General features: G+C 39.6%; 1 protein-coding gene across 4 annotated transcripts in view; it reads left to right on the forward strand.

Moving 5' to 3' along the window:
* The window catches only part of ZBTB20 (zinc finger and BTB domain containing 20), a 523,160-nt gene extending 510,502 nt beyond the window's left edge, over positions 1 to 12,658 (forward strand). For all 4 annotated transcript variants that reach the window (XM_072398416.1, XM_072398417.1, XM_072398415.1 and 1 more), the window contains one exon: positions 24 to 12,658. In XM_072398416.1, the coding sequence (XP_072254517.1) occupies positions 24 to 694 (671 nt within the window). In that variant the 3' untranslated portion in view covers positions 695 to 12,658. The remainder of the gene's footprint in view (positions 1 to 23) is intronic.
* The last annotated feature ends 2,180 nt before the right edge of the window (positions 12,659 to 14,838 follow it).

Consider the following 14,838-nt stretch of genomic DNA (forward strand, 5'->3'; position numbering starts at 1 on the left):
TTTTTTTCCTTGGTCTTATGCAGGTGAGAAACCGCACCAGTGTAGCATCTGCTGGAGGTCATTTTCATTAAAGGATTACCTAATCAAACACATGGTGACGCACACAGGCGTCAGGGCTTACCAGTGCAGCATCTGCAACAAGCGTTTCACCCAAAAGAGTTCCCTCAACGTGCACATGCGCCTGCATCGGGGGGAAAAGTCTTACGAGTGCTACATGTGCAAGAAGAAGTTCTCTCACAAGACGCTGCTGGAGAGGCATGTAGCCCTTCACAGCGCCACCAATGGCACTGCCAGCATCCCAGTCCCCGGTCCACCTCTGAACTCCGCTCCAGGATCAGCGCAGGCTCCTGCCTCCACTCCAGGTCAAGGATTGCCTTCAGCGCCCGCCATGGCTCCAGCACCGGTCTTGCCTCCAACACCTGTTTTGGCACCTGCTCCAGTTTTGGCTCCAACTCCAGCCTTAGTTCCAGCTCCAATTTTGGTCTCTGCCTTAGCACCGGCACCATCACTGGCCCCACCCCCCAGCGCTGCTCCAACTTCTGGCCCGGTTTTAGTCCCTCGTCCCGGGCCTCCAAATAGCGGGGGGCCAGTATGTTCCGAGGGCACAACGTACGTTTGCTCAGTCTGTCCAGCTAAGTTTGACCAAATCGAGCAGTTTAACGACCACATGAGAATGCACGTTTCAGACGGATAAATACCATTCATTCTTACGAACAAAAAAAAAAAACAAAAGCTATGGCACTAGAATTTAAGAGTTTTCTTTTTATTTTTAGGGGTTTTTTTTTTTTTTTTTGACATTTTGTACTACATGAAGAACTTTATTGCCTGCTGGTACATTACATTTCCGGAGAGTGGGTGAATATATATATATCAAGATATATAACCTGCATATATATTTTATCCAGTCTCCCTCAGATGGTGGCCTTAAGGCCTGGTAGATTTACTTGGGTTCCACTGGTTGGAATTCACGCTACTGGCCTCTAAATATACAACCCTTCTTAAAAAAAGGAAAAAAATTACAAAAAAGACACGTTGAAAAAAAAATTTTAAAAAAAGTTCATGAAAAAGCTACAAAAATAAAAAATGAACCATTTTCCACTTGTGTAGAGCACTACAAAAAAAATAATATAACAAAATATTACAGAAGGCCTACTGTCTCCTAACATGCCGCTTACAGTGTTTTTGTTTCTTTGTGGCTTTTTTTTAACCTTCATCCTGGTGGACCTTTTTTTTCCCTTGCATTTAACCGGCCAGATTTCATGATATCTGGAGGATAAAAACTGAGCACTTCATTTTGTTTCTTGTTTTCTGCGGCATTAAACAGCTAATTTTTAGTTTTCTTTTTTTTTTTGGGAGGAGGGGTGGGGGCATTGGGTAAGTTGTTAATGGCAGCTGTAAAAAGCTGAGATGAAAGGACCCCAGGAAGGAATTAGAACCGTCATTGAATCGTATCCTGTTCTGGATTCAACATGGTCCAACGTGTTTTCTGCTTTGCCTGGATACCCATAACCCCCCCTTATCCCTGTTCCTCCTACCCGTCCATTAATTTCTTTTGCAGCTTTGAGGACAAGAAGGAACTGTTAGAGCAACATGAAATACAAAAGGGCAAAAATTACGTGGCTGTTTATATATATATTTTTTTTTCTCAAAAAGTCAGCGAATCTGCAGTGACAAAAATCAGCACTTCAACACACCTGTCTATTCATGTCATTTTCAGAGTTCCTGATGCAGTACAGGACAAGGACTGAGAAAGGCAGACACAGCCCACAAATACTGTGTCTATGGAACCAATTTCACAGACTGAACACCTGAGATATTCAAGAAAAAATTTCCTTACGTTTCAGGCATCTTCGCTCAAACATCTGAAGTGTACATTGGCGCCCTGCGGATGGCGCTACTCTTCGATGAAGTATGAGAGGGCATACCAAACGGGTGGGAGGGGGTTGTATTGTCTTCTTGTGTTGACCTAACCATGGGGATGTCTTTCAAAGCAACTGCCACCTCTTCTAAATCTTAGGTTCCATTCTAACATTAGGGTTTTCATGTGCTGTTTCCAAAAAAAAACTTGTGTTTCCAAGTCTGTCTTGGAACCATTGTTCTTAGTTTCAAAGCCACACATTTCCATGAATTTTAGGAACAGTCTGTTTTCTTTTAAATGGTTGTAAAGTTTCATCATATTCAATGAAGGTTTCAAAATGTCCCTAGTAGGGTGGTAGGGTCATCTGATTTTCTGGACCCATGCTATGAGATCTTCAGGTCCTTCAGTAGATGTTTCAATAGGAAATCTGGTTTAATATTCAGAAAACATGGAGATTATTATAAGTTGATGAGTGATCCACCAATACTCTTTTATGCTGGGCACCATCCACGGGGTGGGCATCCACAATTATAGCTGCTCCTACCAACACGGGGGTTTAATTCTTAGGTACAAACTCATCAGACATCTCACAGTTCCTGAAGATCCGTATGGGTTTGGGAAATTTGTATCTGTAATTTCAACACCAAAAAACAAAGAAAAATGTCATGCTTTTTGCAAATTGGAGCTCCTTTATGAAAACTAGAAATCATGGTCGGTGATGCCAATAGCGTCCAAAGTATTCGCTTGCATTTACGAAATAAATATGAAAATATGAAAAGTGAAATAAGTGAATAAGGGTTCCATTGGCTGCTTTGACCAACAGCATTCTGTTCTCTAAAAGGAGCCCCAACATTGCTACCAATCTGTCTGCCATTTTAACAGTTGATTGTTCTTGTATGGGTTACCCATATGAAATGAATTTGTTATTGAAGACTAGGCGAGGCTTAAACTGAATGTACGGTGATAAAACCAGGACCGGTGTTTACAGGAGGGTTTGGGAGTTAACGATGCGTCTTCTGAGCAAGAAAGAGAATCAATGAATGAAGTTCAGAGCGAACCTTTATAATGAAATGCTGCTTCATCATGGTTTTGTTATAGTTCTTGAAGTTCTAGAAAGCAATGCAATGTATAGAATCCATTCCTAGGTCCTTGGTGCTCATACTATCTTCTGTGTTTCATTCTGTCTGATAGAAGGAATTTCAAGCAGCTGACAAAGGCTGATGCCCATTGGTTGATAAGTATTCATCCACGAAGGCTCCAGAGGTATCCGGTCATCAAGCATGTTAGATGTGCTGTTTCGGTTTTAATGAGACTTTCACAAAACCTGTTTTATTGTATTGTTGTTAGGAATTGATATGATATGTAAGATTGAGTTTGAAATATGTGGTGGGTACCAAGGTTGGGATCTAGCGACATCTTTGGAGAATCTGGCACTTCAGGTTGTTGTGTTGCAGCTAATAGTTATGGTTGAAGAACATTGGATGTGGGGTGGCGGTAATACAGAGGAACTATATCTCCAAAAACATATTAGTATCAAATTATATTCCATGGGAGATGTTCTGTAGTCCTAAGTGTTCCCGTCCTTGGGTTACATCGCTTCCATTACAGTGAGTATTGTCACTCAAGGACAAAGAGTTAATGGCACAATAACCAAATTATAAGATAAAAACCTGGAAATAACAATTGCAGCCACCACAACCAGCAACTATTAATCTGCACCATTCTAATCTGTTATTTTTGGGTTTAGAGACCAGAATTTGATGAAGTGTCTGAATCCATCATGAATACCTATCAACCAATGGCCATTTATGCTGGCCATACACATGAACTATTGCAAATGTTTAATCAATCATTTGACACAATGGTAAAAGAAAAGATTGGTTTGGTCCAACTTGGCCAGAACCAAGTAGTCAAATCTTTCATCAGATCAATCCTCCAATTAAAGATTACATTGTTATAGGTATGGCCTGCATAAAAAAACGTTCCGTGGGTATTTTAGTGGTGACGGTCCAGACATTTATTCCATTCTTTGGCTTGTTAGGGTTTTGTATTCAGCCTGCTGTGTCTTTTGTTCCTATCTCGCCTGTTATTATCTTGTCTGTATAAGAATCTAGTGAACCCCCTCCTTATATTTCTTACCATAGAAACAAGGGACAGTGCTGTAGACTATATCCACACATCAAATTATGAAACTAATTTCTTTAAAATTGAATAACAGAGTAACTTTAAGGATATCAGGCCTGAGGAGCTATGCATACCATTACAGTTGTGATTTGTTGGATTTGACCAAGAAGCACCTGGAGGAGTCGACGATGTGCTATAAATAGGAAGTAATGAAGCTGATTGGATTTGGTTTATAGCCAAATATATTATTTAGTGATCCCTATGCAGTGTGAGGACTGACATAGCAAGCTTGGCCCAGAATCCTGCATTGTCCCCGGAATTCTAAAGTAGCGCTGCACCAGGAAAACACCCAACAGCCTCAGGACGTTACCTTTAATTTTACATGCTGACCCTCAGAGTTTTGTCAGAACCCCCCAACAATCTGTAACCAATACAAACCGTAGGCTCATCCCCAACGTGGCAATAACCAGGCCTATCAATTGATGATGGAGGCACTGAGCATTGCATTGTGAAATGCAACTCACTATAATTCTTGCTCTGATTTGTGTTTGTTTTAACCTGAATAGGAATTCATTGATGATGTGCACTAAAATTCCCATTCTGGGAAGCTCTGATAAAATCATAAGCTAGTTTTGATCTTAAAGAAGAATTTCAGCCAAAGCTAAACACACATAAATAATATAAATAAAGCTTCATTTAAAGATAAATGAAGCTTTGAGTATTTTTTATTCTATTCAACCAGTATTGTGATCCACCTACCTGCACAGGACTGCAAATCCTGGAGGTGTGTCCCCCAATTCACTGGTGCAAATATTGCAGGTTGCATTGTCCTCCTGCCTGCTCATTGGGCAGTAAATCAGCATTGCGTTGGTCCTGCATTGGAGCAACGCCTGGCTATGCAGTGTGACAGTAAAGGGTGAATCACAAGACGGGCTGCAGTGAATGACATTAGCAGGTACACATTGATGTATTTCCGTTGTGTTTAGCTTTTTGCATGGAGCTCCGCTTTGAATCCAATGTCTCATCTACTTAGTGTTCTAGGATGCTAAATTTAAAGAAATACAAACTTTCGAGTTTGCTGCAAGTACAAATAATGTGAAAGTGCCATTGAAAAGAAATAAAAATTGTCAGTACCGTTGCAGTTGCACAGATGGAAACAAATCCCTAATGCTGGGTCAGATCTAGCCAAATATATCACAGCTCTCCAAATGTAGTTTAGAAAATGAAGCAACTTGCAACCCTGTACTATGATATCATGCATCGCTGTAGTCCAGGATATGGTACCACCAATGCATCAATATACCTGTTAGCAAAGGATTACCCCAAAGTCTACCACAAGACTGTGCTAAAATGTCACATGCTGTCAATGCCAACTTCACCCAAGGCTAAGATTTGAATTTATTAAAAGGCCGAAGTAGGACAACTTGCCCCCCCTCACCCTAGATTCTTATACTGCACCCCTCAGTTATGGTGATGAGGTTTTCCTGCTTTAGTTGGTTTGCATCCTCCCCACAGGGCCATAATAATGGTGTCACTTTCTCACACCCAGTTCCTAGCTAATCATCATAATATTGAGCTGGGGGAGTGAGACTCCACAAAATTTGTAATATTTTCCAGATTTATACATGCAAGGGCTTCCAAGACATTTACCAACGTGACACAATTTGTCAACAGCTATGCGATTTAAATGATGAGTATTGGCAAAAGGCAGTCTTAAATTATCAGCAAAAACAAGGAATAGGGGATAAGGATATACAATGTTCAACAGAAGTGGCACCCATTAGTTTCTGCTAAGAGAAGCTGAGGGCTAAGGTCAGATTTGCTCTGGTTGCCAGAGCCTCAAATGCACAGCACCCCACCTGACTGCTATTCTACAAATTGGGGGGACTTGGGCAATTGCAAGGAAAATATAATCCCTGTTAGTTGGCAAAGCCCAACTCCAGGTTTTGTCTTTCCAATCCTTCTTCACCTCTATCTCCTTATGATTGGTTTTAGATACGGGCATTGACTCCAAACAGCCCTGTCCTGGCCAGTATGTCAAAGATGTCATCCAATATAACTACATAATTTACTTCTTGCCTAGAGAAATCCTTTAAAGGCATTAGATATAGGTAATATGTATATATGGGGTGTTTTTACAGACCTTTTGCAGGTTCCCTTAACCTATCTGATGCCTGGAGGCTTCAGAAGGTACCCATCCCAACAAGCTGCAGAAATCCTTAGAAAATCCTTGCAAAAAATCCGTCAGAGGGATGAGGCATTCTAAGCTCCCCTGGCTATAAGCCATCAATTGCTTATTATGAAGCAAAGCAAAGAAGTTACAGGGGACATTCATACCATACATACCTTTCATTTTATATCACACAAGGATGTAGCTTTATGAAGGAAGAATAGTCACCTGCTGCCCTTTTCTCTTTCGCCGCTAGATGTCTCTGCATTTCTCAGACTTTCCCTCTGTTGCAGCTTCGGGATCATTGGCTCTAATGATAAAATAATGTATTCTGAACCGCTGCCTGCTGGCCAATAGCCCACTATCATTATCCATTAGAATCCGCTAGCAAGCCACAAATTATGTTCAAGGAAGCCATCAATGGTGAGCCGTGTCCAAAAAATGATTATGTCTGCTACAGTTGTGACATATTTCACTGTCAGACAAGCAAATAATATTGGAATATGAATTAATGTGGCATAGGCTTATTGGTGTCAACAAAAGGCACAACCATGCAATATATACCTAGATGTAAATTGCTGTATATGGATTTTATAAGTCACCCTTTTAGAGTTCATTGAGAGCTTTACAGAGCTTGATGTAACAATTGGCCCAACAAAGCAAAATCATACAAAGGATCAATACATTGTGCAGGAAATCGTACAATCCGCACACCACAATCATTTAGATTTTAGACAGACAATGATACATTTAAATATTCAATGACATCAAATCTGTGCTAATGACAGATTCTCCTAATTCAGACATCATAATTCTTTAATAGTAGTGGGCTGCTAGTTGTTGCCCAGAATGCAAAAAAATCCCCTGTTGTTCCTGATAAATGTCCCAGGTGAATAATTTAGGTAGCCCTCCAGCCTTGCCGGCTTCTCCCCTGTACTGAAATTGCCTACCCATTGCACTATTGAGCTTCTCACAATGTGCATTAGAAGCTGCAACAGGTCAGAGGGTCTGCAGATAATTGCTTGGATTAGAAATGCCTTGCAGGGTTAGGTTGATGCCATTTTTTGTATGGTCATTCAGAACCCTTTCTGATTGTCTAGGTTTCAAACTCATCCATCATTTTGGATGCCTAATTATTGCAAATTGTGTCATGTAGGGAGATGTTTTGGACAATTTCATGCCCTTGCATTGTTGAATATCCCCTCTTCTCTACTCTTTCCCAATAGCAGATACTAAATGCCTGATCTCACCAATTTCTCCTGAGCTTGGCATTTGAAATTCATTTCAATAGAAGAAAATATTAAGATGTATTCACGTCTTCCAGCGTGGAGCAGGTGTGGGATTGGGTAGAGACCTTTATCTCCGTTTTAAATGTGACAGTTCAGACTGAATTATTCCATTGTCTCAAATCGGCAATAAAGAAGAGAAGAGAATTAATTTCTGACACATGAGCACAGCATGTTATGGAGGAGAAAAGATCCCCCACCACGACATCTCTATCCTTTCTTTGCTTGGATTGTCTTTCCACGTCTAACCCAGTTTAGCAAGAGAATACCTGAGCTCTTTTATTTACGATATTTTCTTTTCCAAGATGGCCTTGCTTCACCCAGCATTGCAAATTTTATGGAAGCAGATATCCTTCCAGCGATCAATATTTCATATTACCCAAGTGTTGTGTAAATAGTCAAAAGAGAGATTTTTCCACCTGGGAGTTAATGGTCTGACGGGGGCACGAAAATAATTGCAACCCAGAATACGATACCGATTTAGTCACCTGACCTTATTTTTTTAGCAATAGTATTTAAAAAGAAGAAAGAGATTGTGAAACGTGTTTGGTAGGTTAGTCATATCTGCAAATCGACTGCTTTCTGTACATTAGAACCCCAATATAGGTGAACCAAGCACAGTCGTAATGATCACTGTCCCTTGTTTATGATTATCTGAGGTTATTGGAGACACTGTGCATGGAATAATTGTTGAGGGGAGGGGGGGGCACTTTGTGATTTACATTTTGAGATTATTTTTTTTTTTAAGCCAACCTTCTTCCGTCAGTTTATTGTCCGGATTGCGAGTCTTTGCTCTTTTGCCTTCATTGTTTTGTGTTGTTAATTATTGCACTAAGTTTGACTGCACTGCATTGCACTACTGACAAGTCATTGCACAGGCGGAGAGATAGAAAGCAGAACCAAGTTCGACGGCGGTAAGAACTAGCTAAAATAGCTGGAATGGGTCTAACCCACTGAAATAAGTTGATCTTCCTAGATGTAACCACAGTTAATTGCCTTCCTACCCTTCTTGTTATTCTCTACATGTTTGTGAACAATAGAGCCAGCTAGATATTTCAACCCATCATTCAGTCAGAAGACCTTAAAAAGGTGTTTAATGAGGTGTCGCTACCACTAATGACGTTCGGCCCGAGGGCTGAATTAAAAAAAACAAAAACAATGACAGTTTACAACTTGCTTACAACTTACACCAAACTCTTCAGATGGAGACTGAATTTAAAAAAAAAAGTAGTATTCTGTGATACGAAACTGCAACTGTGCTTCCTGAAAAAGACATGATGTAGTCAATGATGATGATGTCTGTCCAATACTGTAATTCATCGGTTGGATTATAGGGCCAGGGGTGAATAATTGAGGTCTGTCCGGCTGGTCGCTGGACCAGTCACTCCGCAGTGGGATTTGCTATTGAATCAATCGTGTGTTTTTTGTTTTGTGGTCTATGATATTCTTTTTTTTTTTAAATCACAGTCGAGTTGTGCTTGTGGAAGAGACATCGTTCACGTCTTGTCGTAGAATATTTCCACCAGTTCTGGAATTAAAAACAAAAAAAAACGGAAAGGCGGTCCTTGAACACACAAAGCATGAGAAGTCCTGGGCTGCAAGTGATAGGATGAGGAGTTTTATAATGGTCTCAGCCTTATGCTTTTCTTGGAACGTTAAACTCACATATTCAATTATTCAATGCCTGCTTGCTGCAAAATCCTACTGAAATTCAGGCCAAAAAAAAAACAACAACCATATGCGCCTGAAGAAGTGGGGTTTACACGCCCGCAATGCTGTGATTAGTTATATTTGCACTAGACTAAGAAAAAAAAATTACTTTCGCCTGGAGCTGACGACAACACAAACTGGATCGAGTGGCAAAGAGGAATAGATCAATGCCGTTGGTGGGGGGGTGAAAGGTTCCAACTTTGGCTGCACCCCCCCTCTCCCGCCACATCATTTCCATTTTTACACCCACCATTTGGCCAGTATCTGACTAGAAACCGGAAAATCACACTAAACTTACCCAAAACACGGCTCCAGCTTACTGCTTGCTGTCGTTTACATTTGCCCTTCTCGATCTGGAGCAGGGAAGTCTTTTTTTTTTTAATATTGTAAGTTAGCTTGTCAGCGTCTCCTTTTTTTTTATTTGTGTGCTAATAATACGGCATTGCACTTTTTCCCTTTGTAAAACACGGGGAATATGTAGTTATTTGTTTCTTGCAACAAATACAAAAATAAAAAAAAAATAATATTTTACTCAGTTTGGAAGTTGACCAAATCAGCAGTTCTGACGAAACATTTTGGCAACATCCATCTGGTGCTGGTCTTCATAGGGAGTGTCATTAGCTACTAGTTCTTTGAGCCCATTGAAGCCCGACTTCGGGCAAGCTAGCGGAACGTCTATATTGTCGTAGACTATCGATTCTGTTCAAATAAAAAAAAAAGACAAAAAATAAACACCTTTTTGCCTTTTGTCTATCGTCATGAAACATTGTAAACCCTACGGTTCAGCCAACCATTTTTTTATTTTTGTTTTTTGGCTCGACCAATAAGACCAAAATACTTTGCTGGTCCCCAAGTTGATGTTTCTCTTTTTTGTATTGTACATTTTACAGTAATATATTTTGATTAGATATAAAACAACGTGAGCTAAGACACCCCCTCTTTATCCTTTTCTCCCCCCCGTGAATCACTTTCCTCAGCACTAATTTCACTAAATGCTAGTTATCGATAGAACAGATTTTATTTTAGACTTTTTATTAACTTTTTAAAATGACTAACACCGTTCCTTGTATTTAATCTTTACAAGCAGTATCAACCTTTCATGTGAAAAGCAATGAAAAAAAAATATATATATATTGTTAGGTTTAATTTTTTTTCTGTTTGTATTTTTGTTGTTTTATCTTTTATATTGTTTATATGTATTTCTACTGTAGACCAAATATTAGAACGGAGGCTTAATTTCAGACAAAGGCAAACAGCATGTAAAGGTGCAAGAAGCAAAAAAAAAAGTATAAAAATCCGCCAAGAGCATCTATGATATATGCTTAGCGTATCTTAAGAAGCCTTATTTTTTTTCCTCATTTTACTTTGGGTGTCCAGGTGGCCTCGTCGTAGGATGTTCCCGTCTGCTGGCCGAAATGACAAGACAGCCCTTACCAGTTATAGGGAACTTTATAAGTAAAAAACACTATTTCATGTTTTTTTTTTTTTTTAGTCATATAATCATGTTAAGTTTTTTTTTTGTAAAATTCCTTCAGTACCAAGACAGAGACACATTGCAGGTGGTAGTGATTGCAAGAGCTGACTATCGTAGGGCCTCCGTGTTTTTAGAGAGTTTTACTTTACTTGTACATATAGCTTTTTTATATATTGTTCTTGTAGGAAAGGAGAAGCTAAATTGTTGAATGTTTTTGTGCACTAGAGGGTTACATGGTACTGCTGTGGTGAAGGCTGCAAGGTTAACACACAGGAGCTGGTCAAGGGTTTGCACCAAGTACCATATTGCGGTTTTATCTGCAGAGCAAAATGGCGACTGAACCATGGCTAGGGGTAAAGAATTTGCTGGTATGACACCGTGGTCTCATCTCCAGATCGCTCCCGCAATCATACCCTAGGCCAGTGTTTCTCAACCATTTTTATTGGCAAAAATAATCTTCATGTCTTAGGGAACCCCTGCTATAATTATTATAACCACAGCTCACAGTATATTAGTGTGGTGGTCACTGGGCACAATTCCTCTTACATTGCTGGCCATTGGGATGATAACCTAAAAGATCATTGGTGTCAGACTGACCTGAGAGTCACAAATTGATAAAGGAACCCTTAGCAACCTCTTGAGGAGCCTAGGATTCCACCTAACCCTGGTTGAGAAACACTGCCCTGGGCGTCTACACCTAGAACTGTGCACATTGGCCAAACACTGTTAAAGATGTTTTGGGTGCAGCCAGGTGATGACCTCATGCCCAGACCATGCCATGGTAAAGTCTAATTCATATTTGTAAAATACAATATCTACAGGCTGTGAAAAATGACCCAAATTCAAAGAATGTGCAACTTATGACAATTATAATTTTTTAACAATTTTTGGATGATAAAATTGTCTTCCCTCTTACTAAATTTGTACAAATCATTCGGCCGTGTTAAGTGATTGGGGCATTCAGTCAGCAACCTCTGATTTCTAGTCCAATCTTATAAGGTTAAAATCTGTTATCTAAAATAATTTTTACAGATGAACATTCTCAGTTCAAAGCTAAGACTTCATTCTAAATGTCCATTCACGATGATACCAAAATCATTCGGTGCTCAGCGCTTCCAACCACCAACTCCTATCAGCAGCTGGTGTACAATTCTAACCCTGCACTTACAGATTTGTAATGCACTGATTTACTATGGATGGTGTTACATTGTAATTTTCATTATTTTACCTTTTTATCGAGTCCCAAAAAAATCAAAAGCTTCAATAACAATTTATTTTTATGATTTTTCACAGCTTGAAGTCCTGCTAATCATGAAATCAATGAATTGTTCAAATTGTCATTTCTAATTCAAACTATAACCCCCCTCTGTATGCAACCATAGAAATGACCACAAAAGGCAACCATTTCGTACATTGCGCACCCTTGACTGAAATTATCTTGCAATGAGAGTTAACGTCAGATTTTTTAGTTTTTTTCAGTCTTTGGAAAGGAAGGAGACCTATTTTTGTTGTGTAATATTTTCTATTTTCAATGCATCTTATTGGTATAAGACTGTTTAGTTTGTTTTATTTTCTCTTTTTGGTGAAGGCATTAATAACAAATAATATATATAAAAAATGAAAAAAAAAGTCAAATCAATGGAGAGACAATTTGAAACAATCTATGATTGCCCTTACGGATATGCTGCAGTTCTGAGACGTTAAAGCTGATTTGTCGATGAGTGTTAAAGATGGATAAAGATTTTTTTTGTACTTGTTAAGATATTTGTATCCACTGCTGTTTATTTTGTGTTGAAAAGGACGTAGAAAAGGGATTGTTGTGTTTTCAAGTTTAATTTTTTTATTGAGAAAAAATATTATTTATGAGATGTCAAACACTGGACTCGGAGTTTAAGTGTAAAAAGAAAAAAACAAAAAATATATATTTTCCAGTCACACATTGAAACAACGGTGTTCCCTCCTCTCTATATAGAACATTTCACAATTGTTTGTAAACAATTTCTTTATTAGCCAAATTCTGAAACTGAGATTTATATATTCAGGCCAGTTGGCCTTCTTGAAACCATTGAGGTGAGGCATCCAAATTCCATTACAAAAATAGTATTGGAGAGACACAGATGAAACAATACCCAATTTTGTGTGACCCACCGAAGCTGGAACGCGCACAAAACCCAACACAAAATAAGATGTCCAGTTTTGGTGGGGAGAAGCCACCCAACTTAACCCTGTGTGTGCAGTCCAAAAAAAAAAGAGGAAGGGGACACCGTTACAGTCAACATATAAATCATTTCGTGTTTTGAACTGCGGAAATCCACCTTTGACCTTTTTTCCATCTCGAGCTTTAATTTCAACCAAATTCAGAGTCACTTGGGACTGCATCTGAGAGACCTGTTCTTCCCCGTTTGGTGTGAGCACAAGAAAGCGCTTAAGGTGCTTGTTAATTCCATGCCCTCCCCCTTCCATTCACTCCTTGAATCTTCCTCAAGCAATCATACAGTTTCTAGTATGTGCCTTCTTTTCTGCTTTTTATAAAGTAGCCCAGCTGGAACTTCACTGCCCACTGTCTAGTATGCCGTCTTTTCAGAATCAGCACAATCAATCTTATTGAAGCCGCACCGTTTAGCTGTGCCGATACGTAGCGCACCTCTAAAGTTCTGGCTTGAATATCCTTCTACTGTCTTACCTACCTTAAGAAGCCATCAGTCACAACAGTTAGAATTATTTCAGTTCCAAACATAGAGTGTGGCCTTAAGCTCATCACAAATTCCCATGACTTATTTTTCTCTTTTTTTCCAGTTTCGGACCCAGGGTGTAAAACGGTTCATCAGACAGTTGTCGTAGATAGGTCCAGTTGATTTCATAGACAGGTTTAGTGCTTCCTAACTGTGGCACCACCGATAGCCTCTTTGGGTTCTGGTGGGCCCTTTGCCGTCGTTCAAAAATGTTCCCGACTCTTGAGGATTAATAGACTTCATCACTGCCAGATAAGTGTATATCTTTCACTGTGAAAACTGCCTTCTTAAAGACTTGAATATGACGTCTTTTTAATTTAATCAACTCCTCATCGATGCCCTCCTCAAGGTCCGTCCCAAGTGACATTATTTTTATCATTAAAAACCAAATTCAGGATGGAAAAAAGTATCGTAATCAAGACGTAAAAAAGGTGTTGATCTGTATGTTCCTGTATCTTGGCCTTGCCGCCTGAATCGAATATTTACTACCAGGAATGTTCCCATTTCAGCACTCAACAAACCCTTTCATCCTCCAATATATCCTTTGTGCTGTCTGCAAACTCTCATCCAGTTCATTGCCCAGTCAGACTCTCGACCAAAGATCTTGGGACATCCATAAGCAACCTTACTGGTTTCACTTGAGCTGCTGGTCCCACAATAATATTATCTCATTTCCCGGTTCATCATGACATTAGATTTGCTTAGACATCAATTTGAAAACTGTTGCTGCTTAAGACTTTGTTTATTTCATGGTGAGCAAAGTGGCCAAAAAAATTGCATCTCTAGAAATAAACAGAAAGCTGCTAATATTCACATAATTGCATATTTTGTTTTATTATTCAACAAGCAATGCTAAACAATCAATATGGCAATCTGCTTCAGTCTATATAACTCAATGGCAGATTTAGTCACCCAGTTACCTTCTATGTATACAAAGCTAACTGGGATAATACCCCAACAAGCCATGGACCATTTTATTTTCAGTAGGACGGCATCATCACACCGATGTCCTGGTTCTTAGAACCATTTGTCTTCCACTCGAATTACGAGTGGGGTCTTAGGCAAGGAAGCAGATTTGCCACCTATACCTGATATTGCTATGGATTGCAATAGACATAGCCAGACCCCAACCATCTACAGGTATGTCCTCGCAGGTGATAAGCTTGGATCATTTGTAGGATTTCTTAGTTTCCCGAGGCGCATGAAGGTTGTAGCTGGACCTTAGGGACATCATAGGCTGCTGCCTAAGATTCCTAGTGGATGATACAGCTCAGCCTCCATTCACAGAGAACAAATGCATTATTTGTAAAGCTATACAAATACCATTGCAAGTTCCAACCTCGATCACTGTCATTACATTCTGAAGAATGAAAGAATCTGAAAGCCGGCGAGGCCTACAGAACATACAGATCTCGAATTCCGCTTTCTCAATTCCTCACAAAAAGCAGAGAAAACTAACCCAGACTTTGCAGAATCCCTCACCA

The sequence above is a fragment of the Pyxicephalus adspersus genome, chromosome 1, assembly GCF_032062135.1.
Source record: "Pyxicephalus adspersus chromosome 1, UCB_Pads_2.0, whole genome shotgun sequence".
In the NCBI taxonomy this organism is placed as follows: domain Eukaryota; kingdom Metazoa; phylum Chordata; class Amphibia; order Anura; family Pyxicephalidae; genus Pyxicephalus; species Pyxicephalus adspersus.